Genomic DNA, 27,164 nt, shown 5'->3' with positions numbered 1-27,164 from the left:
TTTACAGCATATTTATTTTATTGTAAATTGTAAATATTGACAATAAATGATTCTCTGTTAATTATATATTTTCATTTATTATTCACATGATACACATGATCAGCACTGAAATATACAACACTGGTGTACATAGAAAAGTTAGTTTGCATTTATGTAACATAACATATAAAACATCAACAACAACAAAAATTCGAATTTTCCTTTTCAAAATATTTTAAAGGAGGTCCACTGCAGAAAGAGAGCAAATGGTTCTTCAGAATGTTCATTTTTGGGTAAAATATTTTTCGTTGCAATGTGTCAAAAACACTTGAAGAATGACAGGATGTAATAAAAATATGTAAAAAAAAATGCACATGAGTAAAGCAGAGAGATTCCAAGCAGTAAAATAAGATCAATTTCTTGACTGATTGATCTGTCATGAAACCTCGATATTAACAGAACTGCACATCCATCATTCAAGCAGTTATTTTCAAATCAATCCCTGTTAATATCTGAAACAAACAGTCTCAAATGTTATTGAGTACCAAGGCATAAAAAGTGCAAACATAGATGACATTTTATAAATAATACAACTGAAAATACTAGATTACATTTAATGGTAAAAACATGATTGAAATGTTGTCATTTTGATCTGTCCTCAAATTCAAGTTCAAATGGTTATGTAAAGAAAAGCAGAATGCATATGTATATATTTTGTTAAACTTTATTTTGTCGAGTAATGGTTTGAATTTAGCAAACACGAATTGCTTGAAATATGAAATATGAAAAAACATCTGAATTTAGGCATTTTTTCAGCATATGCACTGCTGTATACTGAACTGCCAGCATATAAAATCATAACCTGGATTACAGTCTTTCCATATCAGTATTACATTCTAAAACATATGCAGAGGAACACTTAGCTCACAACTGTGTGGACATGTGTAAACACAATATTGACATATATACATGGAGTAACAAAAAGCAGCATTATATTATACATAACAGACCATGAGCCTCTAAACCTACAATACTGACTTCAGTTTGTTCTTCCTTATGGCTGTAAAAAAAAAAAAGAAAAAGAAAAATGATTTTCAGCTTCTCATATACAGTAATGCATGAAACATTATGATGAAACGATTGAATGTGAGGCAGTGGAGTGAAGCATGAGCAGGTATAATAAAAGCCTTTCATTATACGATAATGAGGATAATGTATAATAATGTATAGGTGTTTTCAGTGAAAAGCTCTTATGATGCCTTTAATGGAGATCAAGAATTCCCTGAAAACTCTTACAGTACAGAGCATAATGATGCTGCTAATTGATTTACTCAGAATGAGAGGCGTATTTTATTCATTCATGGCCTGACACTTGAAATATGACATCTAAAAAGGAAATGAAAGGTATACCTGGTGCTGCCAAAGGATATTTTGTAAGGCAATATAATAAATTTCTTTAATGCGTTATTTAAAAAAAACAAAAAAACAAAAACATGCTTAACAGATCAGTATATTTATGAAAATATTTAAATAATTCCGTTGAATGCAAACTGTAATAATCTGTTAAGTGTTATGCAATGCAATAATTAGTAGTGATATTACTGCAGGGTTAAAGATGTGAATGCACACCTTACTTTAAGTACTAAATGTCTGCTTATGCATAACTCATTGTTTATTGTTTGTGCTTCAGATATGAATCATATCATGTGGCTTGTTATTATGAATTATTGTATTGCTTATGCATGACATGCATGACATCAGACAATGTGACGATTTTCCACTTTGGATGATAAAAATGGCAGCAGTTAACAGTATAATTAACTATGCTAAATTTCAATGGTTGAGGCAACCAAAAATTACCCTGAAAATGAAAAATGCAGACAGAATTTCTCTTTTATGCTTAGTATAGTATGTGTTGATCCTAATAACAAAATTCTTTGACGTTTCACCACTGGCAACAATCACTTCATCATCACTGGCAATAATGCAAGCTTGTGCTGTATAAATCTACGCAGATTCAGAGGGAATTCACTCATGAAGAAAAAAGACAGTCTGGCAAGATTTGGCAAATCTACTGATTAAACACATGGATAAACGAGACACAACCGCTCAAGGCATAGAGACATATAAATATCACATTCTACTAACAAAAACCTGCTATCATAATACAAAGAGTGTCCCTACTGGCAGTCGCATCTGTAAATATCATTATATTAGTGCTGATCAAAAACATTTTTTTAATATATATATATTTTTGAAATATGTGTGTCTTATTTACAATTAACGGTCCACAGTGCCATATATTTCATATGACTTGATCCTAAAGCAAATGCACCGTTCTTCATCTAAGGAGGTGATGTGCCAGCCTGAAAGCACTGGTGTTGTATGTTCACAATGTGTTCACCACAATTTTTGAAGCCAAAATCTGGTCTCATCCTCCGAATACTGCTGGTGAAGATGGCCTGGTGCATGTAGTAGCTTCCAGTCTTGCAAGAACATTGTGGCTCATTTAAAAGACACGGATTAGGTCCATTAGGTCCAACTGTACATCTGAGATGGTCCCACAACCCAAATTGTGAGGAAATCCTGAGAAACAAAGGACTCTCTAATCCTTCAACATTTTTCATAGTCTTTATTAAGGTTTGTGAAGTCACATGACTGTTTCTCTTTCCTCCTCCACCACCGGGATGGTTTTATCCGCCTGGAAGTTCTTTGAAGGTTCTTCCTCTTGTATATGGAGCTCCTGTCCTGAGGATGGGATGGAGTTCTCAGAGACCGAGCCGTTCTTCACGTATCCCGGGAGGTTCCGGTGGCCGTTGAGGGAGACGGGCCCCAGGCGGGTGGTGAGGTGCAGGGCCAGAGGGCCCCGTGCAGTCACGTTAGTGACGCTGGTGTGAGACACCATGGGTCCATAGCTATACGTGTTACTGCCACTCCGGGCTTTTCTCTTGAAGTCCAGAGCGAGTGTCCTCCGACTCCATGACTTCTTGATTTCTGCTTGGACCTAAAGAGTGATAAGAGTGATAATAAATGTGAATAAAACAAGCAGCTGGGAAGTAACTGATTACATGTAATCTGGATTATGTCATCCGAGTCTAAAAATTAAATACTTAGAATTAGATTACATTTTAAAATACTCATAATCAGATTACAGTTGCTTTTTTATTGATTACATATTCACACAATAGAAATAAATTATTTATAATTTATTGATTCTTCCTAATTCTTCTTTTCCACCTTTTAAATGTTCCTTTATAAAATAGCCTACCACTTATATGCATTCAGAAAATCTGTCAGTTTTGTGAACATTCACACAAAGACCAGTCACTAGTCAGGTGGCCCCAGCATTTGACCAATGGATTAATAAAAAACAGTGTTTTCTCAACATTTCAACACTGCAACAACTACTGATAAGCATATTAATGGTTTCTGAATTATCATTCAGGGTGCTATTTAACCATGTATTACTGTGCCTTGAAGGCTTTTGTCTTTCAAACACATTAAAATGCACACATTTACATGATTTCTTTTTGATTTCATAATTCTATTAAGTTAATAATTAAATAATACATTTGCGTGTTCACGTTCACTGACGATTGGTTAATTGTCATTGACGAAGGTAAGCAAATAATTTCATCTTTTTAAGTAAGTGTTTTATTTTAATTGTTATTTTTAAAATAATTTTTTAAATGTACATTTTTTATGATTGAATTATATCAATATGGTACAATATTATCCTATTAAAATCAATGTGACAAGCAAATTAAGTAAAAAATAATCTAAAAGTAATCTGATTATATTACCTAAAATGTGTTAAATAATGGATTACATGACTAACGTCTCGGTTGTAACCCTTGTTCCCTGAAGGAGGGAACGGAAATGTCACGTCGGTCACAACTCACTTTGAGAGACCAAACTAAACGATCCAGTGCACATTGACATGCAATGATTGCATCCAGCTGCCACTGATCACAGTGCGAGCATAAATAGGCAGCAGGTGCAACGCATACCAGGTTTTCGCTGAGGAGCCGAGCCAGTAACTCGGCCACTCAGCGGTGGTACAGCAGCCATGGCGACGAGACGTGACATCTCTGTTCCCTCCTTCAGGGATACATACGTAACTGAGACGTTCCCTTTCAGTCAGTCACTCCTGAGTCATGTCAGTGAATGACGAATTGGGATCCCTACCAAAGCCCCTTCCAGTGCGAGCCTCCTGCACCCCTTTTTGGTGTAGGCTGGGGTTCACAAACAAGAAGGCAAGTCACTGTTGTTGTAGCACTACCAACTCAGTGATTCGTCGACCGAAAATGCGCATCGTTAACTGGTGCAGTTGGGGGTCCGTCCACACCCCCGACACTGCTTGCCCATTGTACGTGGCACCCCAGCCAGTGATGCAGGTATCCGTGAGAACCACAGCATGCCTGGAAACCTGCTCTAGGGGCACTCTTGCCCGGAGAAACGCAAGGTTTGACCACGGGGTGGTTTGGTGGCAGGCTGGTGTAACTTAGACCCAGTGAGTGCCGTGCTGCCACGCCCACCTCGGGACTCAGCCATAAAACCAGTGCTGAAGCAGTCTCATATGAAGCAGCCCCAGCGGTGTAACTGCCGCTGCAGTTGCCATACGCCCCAGGAGCCTCTGAAATTGTTTTAGTGGGACCGCTGTCCTGCTGTATAATGAATTAAAGCAGTTTAGCACCGACCGCGCACGTTCCTCTGTGAGGCGTGCTGTCTGTTCGACCGAATCCAACTCCATACCGAGAAAAGAAATCCTCTGCATCGGGTCCCAGTTGCCCCGAAGACCCAACTCAATGAGGTGCCGGACCACCAGGTCCCTGTGCTCGCACAATTGATACCGAGACTGTGCTAGTATAAGCCAATCATCAAGATAGTTGAGGACGTGAACACCTTTCTCTGGGGGGAACAAGAGCCCCCTCTGCAACTTTCGTGAAGACACGGGGGGAAAGGGACAGCCCGAAGGGCAGAACCCTGTACTGATATGCATGTCCTTCGAACGCAAACCGCAGAAATGGTCTGTGGGATGGAAGGATCGACACATAAATGTATGTGTCCTTCAGGTCAATCGCTGCAAACCAATCTCGGGGACGGATGCTTCCGAAGATGCATTTCTGCGTCAACATCTTGAACGGTAACCGGTGAAGGGCGTAACCCACCACCTTTCTTGGCTACACCCCCGTAAAACCCCGTCATCATATCGGCTCTATCGTGTCTTTCGCCAGTAGGACTGCGATCTCCACAAGAAAGACAAGAGCATCGGCTGCCTTCACTGATGTGATGAAGCGGATGCTGCTGAACTTGGAGGGATGCCAGGCGAACTGAATCACATAGCCGAGGCTGATGGTCCGCAGAAGCCAGCGAGACGGGCTGGGTAGTGCTAGCCAGGCACCCAGATACCGTGCAAGCTGGACCAGCGGAACCACCGCCATGCCCGCAGTGGGGCAGCGAGGTGGAATGCAGGGACCCAGCTCGGACGGCTCGTGGGTGGACCCGAAGAGGGGTCTGAGTGTGTGGTGCACCGCTTACCTGGTTCCACAGTTGGCAGAGGGTGCATGAGTAGGGCCTATGATGACGCTCTCTAACCGCCCACTGCTGCCTGCTGTTGAGAGAGGAGGATGAGTGTGGTTCGGTGTTGGTCCGTCCGCGACTCTCCATGCCCTCTTGGGACCCAGAGACAGAGAAAACTGCTCTTTTGTCGAGATTTTTACATTTTTCTCCACCTGGCCCTCCTCCGAGGGAGGGAGATGTGTGTTGACCATCTCACGAAGAGCAGTTCCCTCGCTCTCTTTCCTGGACTCTTTCCGGCCTGGACGGGCGGGGCGGCCTGCCTACGCCCGGCTCCACAGTGCAGCTTGGCTGGAGGCTGCTGCAGATGTGGCGTGGGAGCGGGTGGAGGCAGGACGTGTTGGATTGCCTCAGTCTGCTCCTGTGAAGCCAAGAACTGCTGGGCCATGTTCTTGACTGTGTCGCCGAAGAGGCCGGTCGGGACACAGGGACCTTGAGGAACCGAACTTTGTCTGTGTCCCTCATGTCGACCAAACACAGTTAGAGGTGGCACTCCTGGTGGACATCGCACGACCCAGAGAACTCGTGGTGACCTTTGTTGCTCGGAGCGTGAGATTAGTTGCGGTTCGGAGCTCTTTCAGAACTTCCGGATCGTGACCACCCTCATGCAGGTCCCTCAGTGCTTTAGCCTGAAAAACCTGCAGTAACGCCATAGCGTGTAAGGCGGAGGCAGCTTCTCCACAGGCCACATAAGCATCGCCAGACAGACCAGACGAGTACCTATAGGCCCTGGGAGGGGAGCAGTGTTGGGGAGTAACTAGTTACATGTAACGGAATTACGTAATTTAATTATAAAATAAAAGTAATTGTAATTAGTTACAGTTACTAAGAATGTGTAATTTAAATTACAGTTACTTATGAAAATGTTAAGGATTACAAAGGGGGTTACATCAGATTTTTTCACACACACTCCCACATACAGATTTAATTGATTTCTTTCATAAATTACAGTAACTACTCTAAAATATGAAACACCAATGTTTCAGAAGTTTATAACATGCTTCTCCAATACCTCTTATATTTTCTATATGCTTTATTTATTTTTTATTTTTTTCTAAGGCATTGTTAGATTCTAGCATTTCCTGTCATAGCTATGCAAATATTTGATTTTCAAAAACAGTATCATAGCTATTAAACTATTTCTTGTTATGATTTTAAATCTGTATTTAACCTCAGAATGATTTTAAAGTAAGTCTGATTTTGTGGTGGCTGTGCTTCAAATTGGACATCGGATGCCCATTTTCCACAAGTTGGTATGATTCTTTAGGGTATTCTTGAAATGGTCTCAGTGGTCATGAAAAACAACACCCTTTTTACCTTGTCAAAAACAGCTCTGTTCACAGCAACACGTTTCGCTGCATATCTCTTTACCTGCTCATGAGCTCTGCTCACCCCGCCACCTCTCTTCTGTGGAAGAGCAAAGGTGATTCGCAAATAATCATAAAAAATATAAAGTGTGAGACTTACTACTTCTGGTAGTCAGTCGTGGTATTGAATGTGGAAGAGAGCGCTGGTTATTCACTCCAAAATCAAAATGGCTTGATGATTGAGACCGTTTAGGTTTTTGGGGGATTAAAAAAAAAGGAGTGAATTTTTATCATTGTAGGGTGGTTGTGTCCACACACTGCCAAGACACATTTATATGCAAATGAAGATATTTGGCATCCAATGTCTCCTTTAAAATGAAAATATTATAATCTTAATTCAAGTGATGAAGGATTTTGAAAGTCTGACATAATCAGTGTTGAGTTCTACTGTAAGGTTAACCCTGCCTGGTTAACATGTTTGAAAATGATTAACAGTTGAAAGCATTCTAAATTTAGAAACGTAATCAAAAAGTAATCAGTTACATTACTTTAATAAAGTAATAGAACAGTTACACTACTTATTACATTTTAAGTAGGGTAACTTGTAATCTGTAACCTATTACATTTCCAAAGTAACCTTCCAACACTGGAGGAGAGGCACGGTTTGCCCCACCAGATTGAGGCGGTATTAGGACACAACTGCATTGCAACCGACCGCTCCACCGGCGGGACCCCCGTAACCCCACTAGCTGTACCACCGTCAAGGGTGGTGAGGGAGGAGGAGCTAGCAGGTTGGTTTCTGGCAGTAAAAGGTGCCGTCCACGACCTGGTAAGCTTCTCATGCACCTCCGGGAAGAAAGGCAGGGCGCTGGGAACGGGAAGGCATAGCCGTCATTTCCGGATCCGACCAAGGCATTGCTACCGTCCCGGAGGGCATCAGCACAGCTGAATCTTCCTGTCCAGAAAGCTCCGGCTCACCCTCCAATGCAGCGATTGACATCCGATCGTCGGGAGGACCGCCAAAGGATACTGCTGGTACGCTCCTTGTAGAGGGCCCAGCACGTTCCTTTGACAGCTCAACTGGTTGTGGAGTGCCAGAGGAGCGATGGTCCCTCAAGGGTTGGTTCCCTGGAGGTTTTGCCCCCACTGTAACACTCAGACCACCCGTGCCACCGCCTGAACCAGATCGAGGCAGAGGCAACGGAGCTCCGCTCCTTTCGAGGTAACGGAGCCTGGCCCGCTACTCCGAGATGATCATCTTCCCGAAATGGGAACATGACTCATCCACAAACCCCACTACAGTGTGCTTAATGCCCAATCACGTGAGGCAGCGATCGTGACCATCACCCGGCACCAGGTAACGACTGCATCCAGAAACACACAGGTGATACATTGTCTATAACAAGACGCAACGTTGTCTTTAAAAAGATGCACCTGTGAATACTCTTTTAGGGAAATGCTCTTATAGGTGCTGAAGTGTGCAACCCACTCGACACAGGAACGACCATCGCTGAAGCACTGTCCGCGAACACAAAAGCTCCCTTAGAGCGCGTTGAACTTGTCGTTCTCACACGAACTTGGCAGGAGCAGAACGATGATGTCGCTCGTCTTCGAAGCAAAAAGCTGGTATGCGTTGCACCTGCTGCCTATTTATGCTCGCGCTGTGATCAGCAGCAGCTGGATGCAATCATCACATGCCAATGTGTATTGGCTCGTTTAGTTTACACTCATAGGAGATTGGTCTCTCGAAGCGACATCCCAATTCGTTGGTCACCGACATGACTCGGAGTGACCGACTGAAAGGGAACTACAATTTTTATCATGTAATTCGGAATCAGTAACAAACTACAATTTGTGAGTAATTTACCCATTGCTTAAAACAAGTTGTTACACCTTTTTCTAAAGTCTTCTATAAATACCAGCAAATAATAATGAAAGACAGACCCAGTGTTTTCTCAAAGGTTCATATTTTGGTCAAGCCTAGTGATTTTTCTTCTGGAAATAGGAGATACACATTCTTGCATTTTTAAGCTACACGTTTACTGCTTCTTCACAGTCACTTAAATTAACCCATTAATTCTCATTAATGTTCTTGACAACAGCACACTAGAGTACAATGAACTGCAAAATGTTTATGGACAAAATAACAGGATTCAGCCACAGGTAATCACAGATTTTGCTTTTATAAAACAGCAGTATGTACTTAAATAAGGGAAAAAAAGAGTGCCTAAAAATCTCTTGTGTGCCATTGATCAAACAAATGCACCCAATAAATAAATATAGCTATTAAGAACAATGCACTTAAATCCCCAGTGAATGCACTGTGAGCCAGTTTTTAGCCAACATTAGTTTAGGTTTAGTTGGGAAAGTGCATGATATTATAGGGTCAGATTTTGAACGATTACTTTATTTAATGTATCAGTAACACTGCAATATAATTACATATAAATTAACACATTAGTTAACATGAACTGAGAATAATTTATAATATTTTTAATACTTTATAATACTTTAGTTATGTAAATTTCTACACATACCAATTCATTTTAATATTAAAATAGCGATGTAGGATCATTAAGAAATAAATAATATGATCTAACAAATATTTCAAGAGTGTTACCAACAGTCATGTTTAGGGTTGGGGGTTGTTTAAGAGAATATAACAATTAAATGAAACGATTAAAGCAGTAAATTGTTTCTGAAAATTAATAATGCAAATTGAGAATTTAATAGTAAGTGCTATAAAATTGTATAAAGTGCTATTAGTAACAAAAAGCTAGGGTCCTAGGACTGTGGTCCTGAATCTGTAGTGTCCAGTATTGCAGGTTCATGTTATTTAAAAAATACCCACCACTAAAACACAAACTGACCTGGTAGCCTGTCTAGAATGTGCCGACATAATCGAAGTGCTACACACAGTGAAAATAATTAATTATAAACAATTATATAAAAGTTCATTCTTACCTCTCCATTGCAGAAGCAATATATAATTGCAACGAAGAATCCCTGGAAAATAGAGCATGAATTTAAAATATAATTATATAAGTAATAGTAAAATATTTTGGTGTCTTTGTACAATTTTGGTGTCTTTTTTGAAATATTACCTGGAATGAGTTAAAGAGCATTTCATAATGCATCTGGATTTGCCATGGCACCCCAGACACTTCTGTATAGGGCATTGCCATGAACACAATGTAGTGAACCCCAAACAACGGCATGAGGACCAGCGTCGATTTTAACAGCTTTCTGTGGCATAAAGAAAAAGAGAACAAAAAGATGAAGAACCAAAGTATATGTTTGGGGTCAGTAGGATTTTATTTTTTTTAACTAATTGACACTTTTATTCAGTAAGGGTCATTAAACTGATAAAAAATAACAGTAAAGGCATTATAATGTTACAAAATATTTCTATTTCAAATACAGGCTATTCTTCAGAGAATCTTTAGTTATGTTATAACTAAAGATTATGGTTTCCACTTCAGCAAATTAGAATGATTTCTTAAAGATCATTTAACACTTTTAAAAATATTATATATTTTAAATATAATAAATTAAAATTCTATATAATATATTAAAGCTATTATATATTTTTAATTTTTAAATATATTAAAATAGAAATCAGTTATTTTAAATATTAATATTATTACTGTATACTGTATTACTGTATTTTGGATCAAATAAATGCAGCCATGGTGGACATAAGAATCTTCTTTCAAAAACATGAAAAATCTCAAATGGTAGTGTATATTTCAGATGTTGAAATGTAAAAATAAAAATAAAAAAAAAATAAAATCTTACCTATACTGTTGTCTGGTGTCACATCTTCCTGCATTTGTTTCTCTAAGTTTTGTTGCCAAGACTCTAATAATATTCAGGAACAGCAAAAAATTTACCTTTGGGGGAAAAATATATACACTAATTTAATAGATCATAATTGATACATAACTAACAGACAGATGAGATAACTGCATTCACATTAAAGGAACTGGCAGACAAATACATAATATTTGCAATTTACTTACACGTAAGTTCAACAGAACTTTGTCAAATTTGTACACAGTTGACTCGGTTTGCACTTCTTATGATTTTAAATCTAAAAACATTTATCAAAATAATTATGACTACTTATGAATTTCTTTTTCATTTTTATTTATGGAAACTTACAACAATTGCTGTCAGAATAGGGATCTGCACTATCCATTTCAGGTTTCCTGCACTTAAATCCCAGCACCTGTAGATCGTAAACCAGATCAGTCACTTTTAGAAGGCTCAATCCAGACATCCTATTAATATTTAATAGATAGTATACAATTTGCAAAAGTCCTGCGCATGCATACATTATTTACCACATAGAGAATATTTTATTTGTTCCACAAGCTGAATATTACATTCCTGTATAAATGTACACATGGTAATATTGACAAAAGATTTCAGACACTAAAACTTACTCAGTGTCAGCAAGAGTGGCTCTCACACTGGCCCAGATGGTCACAAACATCGCAGGAACACCTGTTTAATGAAACTTGTTTAGTGAAACCCTTAGTGACCTTCACTTTCAAATTGCTACATACAGAAGAACCCTCAGGGCTTTTTTTTCTGTATGATTTCCAGTATTATTGCAAATAATTAAACTAATAAATAATTGTATTAGTTTATTTGTTCTTGTATTGTAATTAATAATAATAAGAATAATAAGAATAATACATTAAACATTTATTTTTATTTTATGTTATTATATTGCATTGTATTGTATTGTTGGGTTGGTGGTGGTGACAATGCTGTCAAAGCATTTATATAAGTCTGAAGTACTGGCTCAGCAGAAAAAAGTCTAAAGTTGAGCCTTGGCTCTGAAACACTGGTTTTAGCAACAGAGAAGTGGCTTAGCTCCACAGCATCCACATTGTATGCGCTGTGCATGTTCAACTTTTCCGCACAGTGTGTACAATGCAGGAGCCGTGGAGTCCAAAGTATATCCACAAAAGCAGACACATTTGCTGCTGTCTCCAAAAGATCTGGCACGTGCCACTGTGCTGCACTGGAAACAATTAGCAATACTTCAAAGTAACTTTTGCTGTTCTTCAAGAGTAAAATTAAAAATCTGTTTGATACACATGATAGCCCAATTAATAGCCTATCTTTTGTATGATTTGTTGTCTGTAGCCATAAGCCAAATAATTATGCCCTACTGTTGTGTATTGGAAATGAGTTTACATGAAGAAGATTGCTTACTCACCCCAGCCAATCAGAGTAAAGCCCCAAAGGTACTTCCTGTCTGAGAAGAAGGTCATGAAGATAAGGCTGTGCAGGTACAGGCCTTCCACCAGAATCCAGTAATAATTAGTCGCCAAGAAGTACAAGAAGAGAGTGACAGCCACCTTACAGCCAATCTTGAAGGGTAAAGTAAAACCAATTCAGCACATATTGATTAGAGGCATGTGTGCCTATTTCACCTTCATTTGGTTTTGAGATACAAGCTACGTGTAACTTGACTCACCCTCAAAAATCTAAATGTATAGGAAGTAGAGAAGGACAATTTAAAACAAGTTTCTAAAGATAATGTGAGTGGTTGCCTCTGTGCCTTGAGATGAGGAAACGAGACGTGGTGTCAGTAGCTAGTGCTATGGGAAACTACCTTTCTCCAAAAATACTGCTGCCCTATTGAATCACAACAGTGTCTTGGACTGGCCAATGGCGTTCAAGCGCGCCAAATGGAAACGGCTCTCACCCTATATAAAGCTGTGCCAAATCCTCAGAAATTACTGAGGAATAACTGGCAGCTCTACTGATAGTTAAAGTACAATAGCAGCCATTGAACGCAATGTCTCATTCCCTCATCTCTGGGAAGTGAAGTTACGAGAGTAACCACAGACATTCCCTTTTGAATTTGGTTCATTGCATCGATAGCTGGTCATATGGGGAACAGTGTCCAATCATGCTGCATTATCAGAATAGAACTGACCCAGCTCACAGAGTGGTGTCTTGGAAGAATATTTTACATGAAACATTGAGGTGGTGAGCACTGCTGACACCATACAGAAGTTGCACAAGTATATATAAACATATATATAAACATATAAGCAGCAGTTAAAGGCAGGGTCGGTGATTTGATTCAAAAACATTTTTTGTTATGCTGGTTGAAAAGTCTCTTCACATTTCGACAGCACTCATTAAGTTAAGTGGTCTAAATGTATTTATATGTATTCATATCATCTGTGGAAGGCGTAGGACCCAAAAAACTTTGTCCAATCAAAATGTTTGGCCCGAACATTATGATAGGCTGTCCTGCCTGCCTGTCAAATATGTATTTGCATACTTCTGCGCACCCTGTTTGCACAGACATGATATGTCATCAGCGTGTTCCAGTGAGAATGAAAAGTGCTATTACTGTAGTATTATGCACTTTTTACTGTAATGTTTTCTCAGCAGTAAATGAGACATGAGGAAATCATTGTATTCAATCCTGCACCAACGCTGTCTCTCATTGTGTCTCAGGTTAGTCTCTGTTCTGACAGACCGCGTTCATGTGTTTTGGAGGAGGTGTGGCTTTGCCAGAGTGATTACGCAGGGAAGGTGGGGAACTTGCTTTCAAAGCTAACTTGCTATCACTAGCCTTTCCGAAATCGCCTACCTTTAAAGGTTTACTTCACTCCAGAACTCAGATTTCCTGATAATTTACTCACCCCCATATCATCCAAGTTGTTCATGTCTTTCTTATTTCTTTAGTTGAAAAGAAATAAAGGTTTTTGAGGATAACATTTCAGTAGTTTTCTCAATATAGGAGATGGAGATCAATGGGTTGAAGGTCCAAATTGCAGGTTCAATGCAGCTTCAAAAGGCTCTACATGAACCCAGCCAAGGAATAAAGGTCTTATCTAGCGAAGCGACTGGTCATTTTGTTTAACCACAAATGCTTGTCTTGCACTAACTCATTACGTAGTAACGTTGGAAAGGTCACGTGTGACGTAGGCGGAAGTCCTGACACAGTGTTTACAAGTGTGGAGAAAGAGGACCGTTCAAAAGTTGTTGTTTGTTGACTGACACATTTATTTGTCTTTGTATCAGTTTATTGTTAAAAATGGTCCGTTCATGTACGTATCCTGGATGTTTAAATCTTTTGAAACATAAAATATTTCTTCTGCAAGGAAAAATGTGACCTTTCCAGCATGATTAAATAATGCCAGAAGTTTGTGGTTAAAAAGTATATATGTATATGTATATGTATATATGGTCACACTTTATATTAGGTGGCCTTAATTACTATGTACTTACATCAAAAAATAAGTACAATGTACTTATTGTGTTCATATTGTTTTGCAAAACACTTCTGCTGCTATTGAGGTGGGATATGGGTAAGGTTAGGGACAGGTTTGGTGGTATGAGTAGGTCTAAGGGTGGGTTAAGGTCTAAGGGATGGGTCAACAGTGTAATTACAAATGTAATTACAGATGTAATTACATAAAGGTATTATTAACAAAATAAGTACAATGTAAGAACATGTATGTACACAATAAGTCCATTGTATCAAATGATTAATTTAAATGTAAGTACATAGTAGTTAAGGCCACTTAATATAAAGTGGGACCGTATATATATATATATATATATATATATATATTCTTTTTAGACAATGACGGATCGTGTAGAGCCCTTTGAAGCTGCATTGAAACTACAATTTGGACCTTCAGCCCGTTGGCCACCATTGAAGTCCACTATATGGAGAAAAATCCTGGAATGGTTTCCTCAAAAGCCTTAATTTCTTTTTGACTAAAGAAGGAAAGACATGAACATCTTGGATGAGATGGGGGTGAGTAAATTATCAGGAAATTTGAATTCTGGAGTGAACTAATCCTTTAAGTAGCCGGCCACTCGTCATAATATGTTAGTATAAACAGAATTACTGGTACAACCAAAGCCGCAAAGAAAGTGGCTTTGGATTAATAGTGCTGAATCATAGGCAAATGCTGCTGGGACACAGGGCAGGGTCTCGGCTGGGTCGCCTGGGTGAGGGTGTATGATGTTGAAAGACCCAAAGCACCGAATGACCCCAAGATACATTACTAATGATGTGTCCCAGTGCATCTGCATGAAGCACCTTTCACTATAGTGCTAATTAAAATTATAAAAAGCAACATCAGATCACTGGTGCCCAATAAGCAGCACACAAGGCAATGAAAGTAGCCTTACAAAAGGTCTATGTGTTTGACAATGTCGTCTCTCTTTGGGCCATCAACAGCCAATTGTCGAGGTGGTTCAGTGTGCAGAATTCACCCATTCCCTGTTGGGAAAGTCCTGTAATAGGCTTCACGCAGGAAACCAAAATGTTGTGGTTCTCACAAAAGACACTAAATTAATGAGTTTTGGTCACACTTTAGTTAAGATGAGTGTGTCAGATAACCTTTCCCCTCTTTATCTTGGGGCAACAGCGAAGGAATTTCACCTTAAAAGAACAATCAGAAAACTGTGACATGCTGTGTGGTTTTGCGTAAGTGTAAGAAGAGGAGGAATGCCCTTTTTTGATGTTTTTATTACACATGGACAATCCTGAACAGTCATAACACATCAATCTACCTCTCCATTTTGAAACGAGGGGGGGATAAGAAAATGCAAGCACTGAACGGGCTCAATTTAGAGCCGGCTCATGCAGAACATTGGCAAGAACAACTCCTCTTAGCACACCAGGTGAGAAGCCGAGTCCCTGCGGCTTTGGATAAGCTAGACAGCTGGCTCAGGCTCTTTTTGAGGGTCTGAGGTAGAGCTAACAGATGCCTTTGCTGGGTGGTGAGAAGACAAAGAGCCAGATCGAGTCAGGTGAGGGGTCAAGCTGAGTTTCTTTGGTAGAAAATGCAAATCCTGTAAAAATCTGTAAATCCTGCTATAGTCACTGATCACATTGACAGGAGTATCTAAAAGCACAGCTTTCTCTCACGGCTTTCACAATCTTTCAAATTTAGCCACAGATAGCAGTCAGAGAAAATGAGAAACCAATTGTGTGGCCGATAGACTGCATTGTCATCTTTGTCACTTGCAACACTAATGCTCCAGGTTCGAGTCATTCTTGTCCATGTCTATTGTCATTCCCCCAGCAGACAGTGCCGTCCAACATTGTAAAAGCAGGGCACAGATTCAATACAGCTTTTTTTTTTTTTTTTCAGCTTCTCAAGTCCTCCAGTTCACTTCTGATGTCCTTAAGTTAGGGTAGATTCATTCATTGTCAGGCTGCCAGTGATATGGCATCATCCCCATCACCCAATCTGCCAAATGTGAGCAAATCACGATCTCCCAAGCAGGGGTGGAGATCAGCCTTAAATGAAATTAATGGGGTAGGATGCAAAATTGGGGGACTGAGGAGCACAACGAACCTGAGCTGATGTGAGCTCCTCACTTAAAGCCTCTTGCTCTACTTCACAGCTCGACTGCTCTTCCTCTGCAGTTCATGAGAACAGGAAAATGAAAGCAGTGGGACAACTTATGAAGCTAGCTCGTCTTCCATAACAAGAGCAAGCTTAGAGTGCAGCATCCTGAGATTCATTTCTCTCACAGTGAGGGCAGCCTGTCACATCAAAAGTGGCTTCCGCGTGGAATCTCCCAAAGGGAGAAAAGACAGCTTTCATGTCAGATGACTGAAAGAGGGACCCTTATATTAGGGCCACTCGCAGCTTGATATTTGAATCAATGTGTCCACGAGTGAATGTATCAGTACTCTTCCTCAATGGATCACAGAAGGATAATGACTGGATCACTGGAGTGTTGTTTCCCGCAGAAGGTGTCAAGATATTCCAAGGCTTCTTGTCCACCGGTTCAACAATGTCTGAATGAGAAAGATTCTGAGGATTTGGTGTTGGTGCTGTTTTATATTCAAGATTCAAGTATAAAGTATAAAGAGGGGATGAGATGCCATTTCTCTAAGGCTACTGGTGCAACATTTTCACAACATAGAGAGATATATCAAGGTAAAAAGTACTAAAACAAATTGTAAACAATTAATGGTCACACTTTATTTTGGGGACCAGTTCTCACTATTAACAAATTATTAACTATGACGTTTGCCTCATTAAACTCCTCATTCACTGCTTATTAATAGTTAGTAAGGTAGTTGTTAAGTTTATGTATTTGGTAGGATTAAGGGATCTAAAATATGGTCCTGCAGAATAAGGCATTAATATGTGCTGTATAAGTACAAATAAACAGCAATATCCTAGTAATATGCTACTATAAGCAACTGGTTTATAGTGAGAATTGGTCGCTAAACAAAAGTGTTACCAAATTAACATAAGTGAAATCAAATGGCAAGCCAGCCAATGATGTGCAATTAAAAATGACAGCATTCAAATATTTGTTCAGATATTTGGCACACTCTAATGCCATAGGCCAGTGTGAGACACTGGTGTGATTCAATAGGGCATCAGTATTTTTGGAAAAAGGTGTCTTCCCCTAGCATCAGCTACTGACACAATGCAGTGTGAACCTCAATCGAAAGGTAACTGGGTTGCTGCTGGATGACTCTCTATTATATCCTAGTCTCTTTATATGTCTTGGGACCCATATTCATGCCAAACGAGAATATCCATAATCCTTCCTGTTACTAGGTATTGAGCAACTACCATGGTTACTATAATAGTCTTAATTATAATGTTTAATTAAAAAGGAAGTTAATTTGTTCACATAAAGCTTAATTGAAAACCCTGTTTCCTGGTTACACACATATGTGGAAATTACAGGAGGGTCTTAGTGGCAAGTCAACAACAAATGGCTTCAGAGGATAACGATGCTCTCAAACTACTACTACTATGGAAACAACACCAACACCAACATCAAATGTGAGATTCCTCTGTTATGGACTTCACTGATAGATATGATTGTGTGTGTGCTGCACTTACAAACTTGGTTTTGTTGGCAGGAGGGGCTTCTGTGATGGATTTGAGATCCTCCACAGTGATGCGCTCCATTTCCTGCAGAGCGGCACCAGAGTACAACACCACGTCTTTCACAAATATACTAATGGCCCTCAACATGAACGATACAAACAGGTGCATGTGGATGTAGTTTCTGGTGCAGTGTAACCGCCTGAAGAATGAAAGATAAAAAAAAGAAATGAAGTCAAACAGGGGTTTCATGATTAGGTGTAAACAGTATGAGGTATTAAGGTACATGAAATCACAGACCAGAATTTTGCAGATTAGTGTGTGTGTGTGTGTGTTTAGTTGCTCTCCATTGCCATTTCACAGAGGCTAGAAGAACAATACTGATCTTAATTAGAGCCAGATGAGTCTGCCGCTGACTATAACACATTCTTTGGATTTAAAAGGTTCAGAAAGCACAAATGTTGAAAATGTAGGGCTCAAAAAGTAAGCTATAAAAACAAAATTGCAAGCATGTGTTTCCCAAATTCCCTTCGGTTTGTCTACACTCTCTCAAACTAGTTTGACCGGAGCAAGTCTATTAAGTAAAAGCTCCTCCAGATTTGTTGCAGTCCTCTGAAAGAAATGATGTTGCAATCATGAAAATTTACATTGCTGTTAACATTTAAAAATGTACACTAAATTCCTTATATTACACTGTAAATATATTTGTGCAGGTGTATTATATAGATAGTTTGCCCTTCAGCGACCTCTACCTAAAGCTAACCACATAACAATAATATAAAATGTTAGAATATAACACAGTTCACATATAATGTAAATATACACAGTGACAAATGTTTTAGTTATAATATACTATTGTATGGATATTCCCAACTCAATTCAGTATTCAATAAACCTGAAAAGATTCATAAACATTTGTACATTTCTACAGTTGTGTACAAAATGTTTGCGTTTTAGATACTGCCAACATATCCATCCTGTACGTTTCAATGCTTATGTTAACGTACAAAACCATACATGTGCTAGAGCCAAATGCATACTGTATGTTTATTCATGAGATCACATTAGCCATAGGGCACTTTTGTCTCAAAAGGATACAGTATTGATGTCAACTAAAAGACTACAGGCACCTAAATGTCTGCACTAAAATGCCCCCTTCATTCAACACAGATAGCAAACAAGATCAACTCATGAGAATCACTGATCAATGTGCTATAAGAGAACAATTTCAAAAATGGTTTCAGAACCTCCACTGGTCAATAATAATTGTGGGTGTTTGCTTTGGTCCAACACCTGACAATCACCACAGATTGTGTGTGATATTTTAAAGATAGCATGGAATCAAAATTAATTGTCTGTATTATTATGATTGTTGGTATGATTTACTGAGTGGTTGCTAGTTGTCGAAATATACCTGTATCGATGATAACCATGATATTTACATATCATGTTAACACTACAGATATGACAATATTGTAAACAGGAATTGCAGATCAACAATTGATCAACAACAAGTGCAATTATATTTTTTATTTGTATAGTATTTAAATCTTGAAGTTTTATTTGTATTTGTTTTGGAGCTGCAGTAACGGACCTAATTTCCCTTCGGGGATTAATAAAGTATTTCTGATTCTGATTCTGAACAGTAAGTGCAAAAGTCATTGAATTGCTGTTCTTTTCACACTAAACAACTGTCGATCATTGTGAATAATCGTTTCTCAGATCAAGACTTTTATAATTCAAACATAGCGTTTGTTGCTCATGTGAACAAGCACTGTTTTGCATCTGATTTTGTGATTTTGTTGGCAATCTCAAACTCTGGGAGGAAAATCAGGGCTAAAATAATGCAGTGTGTAGGTGGCATAAGTAGCGGTTTAGTTTGATTGCCCTAAATGTTAGAATAAGGCCTTAGATGTGTTGTTAAAGCTTATCATGATATCTGACCTTTTTTATATCAAGATCCTAGATGACTGCATATGGATTTATAAAAATATTTTTTTGTCACACTCAGAAAACCTTTTTATTTTAACTTTTTATTTTTTGCGATTTTTATATTGACTATACAAATGTTCAGGGCATTTCCATGCCTTTTTAAGATTTCATTTACATGGCTTTTCCAGGCCTGGAAATCACATGTTTGAAATTCAATGATTTTTCTAGGTTTTGCATGGCCGTCAGAACCCTGTACTAGAGATGGTTGGGTAACTCTTTAGATTAGGGAATGCTATTCACTATTAATTTGTTGCTTATTAGCATGCAAATTACTAGCATATATTGGTTGTTTATTAGTACTTGAAGCACATATTAATGTCTTATTCTGCATCGTATTCTAGATCCCTTAAATCTAGCCCATACCTAAACAACATCTACCTTTTTTACTACCAATAAACAAATTTATTGAGGGAAAACACAGCTAATAGTGAATACGTGCTCCCTAATCTAAAGTGTTATAGAAAGTTCTAGGAGAAATGAGATATTACTGGATATTACTGACAGTTGTTTAACATTTCTGTCATAAAACATTACTACTTCCATCAACTCACTACTTCTTATTCTTTCAACCTTGACAAACTGACACTTTGCGCTGGAATTCGTGCTCTGCTTCTGTGAAAAGTAAACCCCACCTACTTTAACTGAATTGGCCATCCTAATCATTTTGACACTGTTAAATCACTAAGGCTAAAAATGCAACTTTTAAACCTTTTTGTCACCGTAGCAACAAACTGAACCGTACAATTGTCATTTTCTTTTGTGATCAGTCTCCATTCAGTATCAGAATCAGTATCCATGTCATTTCTTACTAATTCTTTGAAAATGCACACTTCGGGTGTTCAGTCCGGTCTCTTTTTTTTCAGCCAGGCATGTTGAAATATGAAACCTTTCGGGTTTATTTTCGTTATTCCTCTCGCTCCTCTGGAGAGGTTTAGAGCAGCTGTGTGGAATCGCTTGCCTCCTCGTCATTAGACTAACTGCTGTTTAACCACCGTCCCATTGGGAACTATTGATCGGGAAGCTGCGGAGAGCCGATCCGTGTAGATCCTGGCTTCTCGAAGCGTGCCTCAAACACTGGAGCTAATGTTTGTGAGTCACAGTGCTGCATGGCTGATGTCCTGGAGCCCATGCACCTGAGACCATACTACTGACACTGTGAGCGCAGAGCATGGAAACGCTGGCAGCTGATCAGCAGCGGCCCAAACGAGCCCTTATTAAAGTCATTTTCCTGACCTGCATTTCCTGGTGCCCAGGCAATGGACTGGCTCTTAAAAACACGGAGCACTGGAGCCGAGTCAAGCTAATCTGGTACCTGTCAGCAGCTCGTTCCGCACACGACCCGACCCTCTATTTGAATAAGCCCGCTGGATAAATAATGAAGGGAACCTCTTTGCATTAATTAGCAATGAAAATGGAACGATTGAACGCAAAAGTAATAAATGCACTCATATGTCTTAATATTGAAAAAGGGCCAGTACACACGCTGGGTGAACTATTAGAGAAACATTAATTTGATGCCATTCATTTGGAAAACCGATCGCTTCAGTCAAGTTAAAACTCAACGTTTCATTGAAGTTTTAAATGTAAAATAGTCACTTTCAGCACACTTGCAAAAACATCAACTCCTGAATCATTGTGCCTTATTCCTGAAACACGAGCAGAACGTGCCATTCAAAGCCATTCATACATCAAATGTGACAATTTAGGTCAAATTTGGTATCCAGGAAATAATATATATCATAATCTCACATAATCATAATTTCACATTTAATATATATACTTTGTATTAATGCAATTAGCAATTAATGACTGATAAAGATGCTTTTAATTTAGTATTTTCCATGATCTAATCTAAAGTGATAATTAATTACTCCTGACAAGCATTAACAACTGTTTTACTACTGGTTTAAATACTGTATGTCAGTTTGGTTGATGAATGAGGAACTCATTATTTGTACATACTGTAGCATAATAATGTATTAACAATGTAGAGACAAAAGTTTACAAACTATGAATTAACTATAATAAACTAATAGTTTGCTAATGATTTATGAGTGCTTTGTTACTATAAACCTATTAAGTATTACTAAAATGGATTTTTAGTCTCTTGACCATAAAAGCACACATCAACTCAACATAAAAAAAAAAAAAAAAAAACTCAAAGTCATTTAGTTTATTGTAAATCATTTCTCCATCAAACCAGTATGTAAACATCAGCGGCTAGCAGACATTCAGCTGGAGTCTTTGATGAATGCATCTACATGAACAAAGTCTACATGTGGATTTCATAAAACTTGCATCAAGTAAACAAATCTAGTCAACAAAATGGGGCATGTATATTGTATTTAGATTGTAGCCTAAGAGCCCTGATTAAGACCAATTTCACACTTCTGTGGTGTTTAAGCAATCCAGATTTTTTTGTATTTCTTGACAGATTGCAATATTTAAGCAGCAAATGCTGTGAAGGAAAAGCAACACTGCAAAAAGTGTTTTGGCCCTGAACTCTCAATTTGCAAGACAAAAGTGAAAATTGCAGGATATGAACTCATAATTGCAAGAGAAAGTCTGAATTTCATATTATAAACTCGCAATTGTGAGGAAAAATGAAATGCTGGATATAAACTTGCAATTGCAAGTAAAAACTTGGGGGTATAATTTTGGGGGTATAAAATCACAGTTGTGAGAAAAAGCCATAATTATGGAATATAAACTCACAATCGCAAGAAAAAAATCTGAATTGTGGAATATAAACTTGCAATTACAAGAAACACAGTCAGAATTGCAAGATATAAATGCTCAATTCTGACTTTTTCTCACAATTTTGAGTTTATATCTTGCGATTCTGACTTTTTTCATGCATTTGAGAGTATATATATCGCAATTCTGATTTCATCTATGCCTAATTGTTTTACAAATTGACAAAAAAGTACTACTTAGCCTTTGTTTAAAAAATGTATAATTTATGGTCTTGAATCAATTAAATTTCTGCAAAATAGTTCTGCTTTTCAGCAGGAACAATGGTAATGTTAAAGCTGTGAACACTGGCATGTTGCTGGCATGTTCTATGCAAGAACTCTATGAATTAAAGAGAGAGAGAAAAAAAAAGAGAGTAAAACATCAAGTAAAAAGACAATGCCAGAATATTTTATGCATAGACGTCTTGTTTGATGTGCCATTTTTGTCCAAGCAATATCATTTCTGCACATCACCCAGACTGAGGAAAAAGCCCTTTAAATTGCTTTTTTAGATTCTTCATTGTGAAGGGCTTCGTCAATCCTTTCTGTGAAAACAAGGAGGCGAGTTTTTCTTACCGAAAGTATCCTAGGATGACTGTCGCCACCATAAGTGATCCCAGAGAGATGGAGTAGCCCACTGTGTAGATCAGGTAAAGTCTGTCAAAAACCTCCTGAGGATAAAGACAAAAATAAGAAAGTGAGAACAAGAGCTAACAAATAACAGCACCCGGGAACAGAACGGAAAACAGCTGTAGGTCTTGATGTTCAAACAAGAATATCAGAATGGGCGTATAAAACAGACAATCATATCATAATCAAATCATATATTGAACATGTATTATTAAAAAAAATAAAAATAAAAATACAATAAACGAAATAGCTGCAATTTGCATTTACATTTAAATTTAGTCATTTAGCAGACAATTTTATCCAACGCGACTTAACAAATGAGGACAATGGAAGCAAATCAAAATCAACAAAAGAGCAATGATATGCAAGTGCTATAACAAGTCTCAGCTTAGCTTAACACAGTACACGTAGCAAGGTTATTTTTTTAAATTATATAATAAATAAAAAGAAAACAAATAGATAGAATACAAAAAGATTAGAGAAGCTAGTGTTTTTTTAAGCAGTTAGTAAATTAATAGATTGCAAGTCTAAAACGGCAAGTTTTTTTTTTTTTTTTTTTAAGAGTAGAATTAGAATAGAGAGTGCAAGAGTTAGAGCGTCAAATAAAAATGGAAGAGATGTGTTTTCAGCCAATTCTTGAAGATGGCTAAGGGAAGATTTAATGTCGATGAAAGTGATTTTGTGCCTCTTTGGGATGAACAATAAAGTGGCGTTCACTTACAGAACGCAAGCTTCTAGAGGCACATAAGTCTGAAGTAATGAATTTAGGTAAAGGGGTGCAGAGCCAGTGGTAGTTTTGGCAAACATTAATGCCTTGTATTTTATGCGAGCCAGTGCAAACTGATAAACAGAGGTGTGATGTGCATTGTGCATGCATTCTGGATTAGTTGTAGAGGTTTGCAAGAACTGTCTGGAAGACCTGCCAAGAGAGCATTGCAATAGTCCAGCCTGGACAGAACAAGAGCTTGAACAAGGAGTTGTGAAGCATGTTCCGAAAGAAAGGGTCTGATCTTAGCAGTGACGCCTGTACATTTTCTATTTCATCCTCTTTATCACTGTTTATTTTTTTAACTATGTGAATGCGTAATTTGTGTGATTGGTACATTTAAATGTGCAATATTTCATAAACTAGTTGTAATTCGTCAGCAATGCTGCAAAATGTAAGCAACCTTGTTATATCTCATACAGCATAAATGAATGAATGAATAAACTGGCCAAAACTTATCTGTGCTAAATGCATGTTATAAACAGTGAAGCTCGATTACATATATATTTTTAAAAGTGAAAATATATTACGTTTTAATCTACATACAGTATAACAAAGTATATTTCAAAATGTATTTTGGGGGCACGAAAATACATTTCCAATCTTACAGTAGCCTACATTTAGGTTAAAATCAAATGTGGATGAAAAACCCTACTGCAGTGTGCTTTGATGCTTTTAAAATATATATTTCTATTTTTACAAATGGGTAGAAAAAAAGACAGAAAATACATTTACATCAATAATATATTTACATATTTAATAAAAAATAAAAAATAAAAATTGGGCCATTTTTATTTTTGTACATTTGGAAATATAATTAAAATACATGTAAAAAATATGGGTTAAATCGTGATTAAATTATTTACAGAAAGAGAACAAAGACACTCTCGCCCAAACTCCCATTATACTCAATGACACTATCTGCACGGCTCAGTGAATCTCTTATTTACATTCTTGCACTGTGTTAGTTATGATGAAAACATTCATGAGAGTGCAGAAATTGAGAAAGATCATTGAATTTGTTTGCTCAACAGACATGACTGCAATGATCTATGCTTAGAGCTGCAACCTTTTACTCAACAAGACAATTAAATATGATATCTGTAAGAAGACATATTCCTTTAAACTAAAAGCAGGGTATAATGGGTAAATGCTTTTTTATTTTATTTTTTTATGATTTTAAATGATTAAATTATTGTTTTTTTTTGTTAAAAAAAAAAAAAACCTTCTAAAATTTGAAGTGCACCACAATAAGTATTATGTAAAAAAAATTAATTTATGACCCCTGCAATTCATGCATTTCATAACATTCATAACACTGGCAGCCCTAACATGCTTTTAAAAGCACATCTTCTATTTTTCTTTGGACTAGTTCAAAATCTGGAACCTTTTAATTATTTCTTCATCTCAACACAATATATTATGAGCTTGTCTGAAAGTTTCTTTATGTTTACTGATATTTACCCCACATGAAAACACATGCCAGCGGTGTCTAATTTCTGTTTGGGCTTAAACTCAAAGCTCAAGCATTCGCATCTTTTGGCGTGTAAACAAAAGCAGAGCTGCTGAAGGAATTACCTATCCAATCTCTGCCTTCGGCGGTTTTTCCGCCAGAAGCGCAACTGTTTATTTGGAGAGCAAGCTGACACCCGGTGACTAAGGTGTCTGCTCTCGGCCTCTTGCGAAAACTGTTTGTCTTGAAGTTCAGAGACTCGACAAAAGCTGAGTGGTGAGCGGCCACGCTTTCAACTGCCATTACTTCAGGCTGTAGGCAGCCGAGCAAGTTCACATCGCGACCGCACTGACTGAGCGAGCTGGATCAGTGGTGTGCATTAGAGGAAAGAAATCTGGAGCTGATGGAACAAGAGATTTGCCAGCTGTTAACATTTAGCATGAGATGCGATGGCCAAACCCAGCGCTGTGTTTGTGCTGTTGAGTCGCTGCACTCCAAAGCGTTTCATTTGCATGGATGAATTTCTCATTAACTGCAGAAGTGGCTCTTGGGATGTGAGAAGCAAAAAGGCATGACCTCAAAATATAGATCTCTACACTCATTCAACCATGTTACAGATCAAAGGAAAATATCTTCCAAAAAAGTGGCAAATAAAAAACTGGAAACCATAATTGATCTATTTGAACATTTGAATAAATCAGTGAGCAACCAAGGATCTGGAGAGCTAATGTGGAAAGCCTTTGTGACAGAATGGTTATGAATATGAATAAATTGATCCAGAACTAATGATGGTTCAGATGGTGTAAATGGACAGCCTGCTCAAAACTGAATGATGGATGAACAAATGAGATATGAACAATGATGCGTAACAGTAATTGTCGAAACTGAATTTTAGCAAATTACCTTAATGATTCATTTCATCAGGAAATTCACATAATACAGAAAAATGACTCATTTTGATCTATTCATGTCAAATTGTGGAACTAAAGATGTGTGGCATGACCATAAAATATGTCATATTTTAGACTTTATTATCCTGGTAGATATATTAGAGCTATCACAGAGTAAATCAGTCATTAATCTATAATTAACTGTGAGAGCAAAATTAAATTGAAAATACAGAGCATATATATATATATATATATATATATATATATATATATATATATATATATATATATATATATATATATGTGTGACTCTGGACCACAAAACCAGTCTTAAGTCGCTGGGGTATATTTGTAGCAATAGCTAAAAATACACTGTATGGGTCAAAATTATAGATTTTTCTTTTATGCCAAAAATCATTAGTATATTAAGTAAAGATCATATTCCATGAAAATATTTTGTAAATGTACTACTGTAAATATATCAAAACGTAATTTTTGATTAGTAATATGCATTGCTAAGAATTCATTTGGACAACTTTAAAGGCGAATTTCTCAATATTTAGATTTTTTGGCACCCTCGGATTAGCCTGGTAATACCAAACTCTGCTACTTCGCTTTGCTTCGTAGACAGAGTCTGGAAGGGCATAATTGACAAGCGTTTACTTTCTCGTGGGCGGGCGCTTGTCTGAAGTTTAAAATCATTGGTGTACCCATAAGCCAATCACATAACGGTTGGTTATGACGTATGTTATTCGCCGGCTCAGCCGCCTCGAACTTCCGCTGTAAACACAGGTATGCGGCGAAAACAAAAACATCGAGCGAAATACCGGAGTGAAGATGGCTGTGAACGACTTTTGCAGATTATGTGAAGTAAATCTATACATTCACAATTATCGCCTTGCCGAACTTTGGCCTCCCCAGTTTCCCGCTGACGATCGGTAACAGCTGATAAATAAAACTTTTCCCAAAA

General features: G+C 37.9%; 1 protein-coding gene across 1 annotated transcript in view; it reads right to left on the bottom strand.

Annotated features, from left to right (window-relative positions):
• Positions 1-37: 37 nt before the first annotated feature.
• pth1r (parathyroid hormone 1 receptor) overlaps positions 38-27,164 on the bottom strand; it is a 99,202-nt gene continuing 72,075 nt past the window's right edge. Inside the window, exons 5-13 of the mRNA XM_058753235.1 lie at positions 23,032-23,126; positions 17,744-17,930; positions 12,100-12,253; positions 11,315-11,375; positions 11,031-11,097; positions 10,665-10,759; positions 9,971-10,112; positions 9,831-9,872; positions 38-2,983 (exon numbers count right to left, since the gene is read on the bottom strand). Of these exons, the coding sequence (XP_058609218.1) occupies positions 2,630-2,983; positions 9,831-9,872; positions 9,971-10,112; positions 10,665-10,759; positions 11,031-11,097; positions 11,315-11,375; positions 12,100-12,253; positions 17,744-17,930; positions 23,032-23,126 (1,197 nt within the window). The 3' untranslated portion in view covers positions 38-2,629. The remainder of the gene's footprint in view (positions 2,984-9,830; positions 9,873-9,970; positions 10,113-10,664; positions 10,760-11,030; positions 11,098-11,314; positions 11,376-12,099; positions 12,254-17,743; positions 17,931-23,031; positions 23,127-27,164) is intronic.

The sequence above is a fragment of the Onychostoma macrolepis genome, chromosome 02 (assembly GCF_012432095.1).
Source record: "Onychostoma macrolepis isolate SWU-2019 chromosome 02, ASM1243209v1, whole genome shotgun sequence".
Taxonomy (NCBI): Eukaryota; Metazoa; Chordata; class Actinopteri; order Cypriniformes; family Cyprinidae; genus Onychostoma; species Onychostoma macrolepis.
The sequence above is the reverse complement of the archived record's forward strand: the minus strand, read 5'-3'. Positions and strand labels throughout refer to the sequence as shown.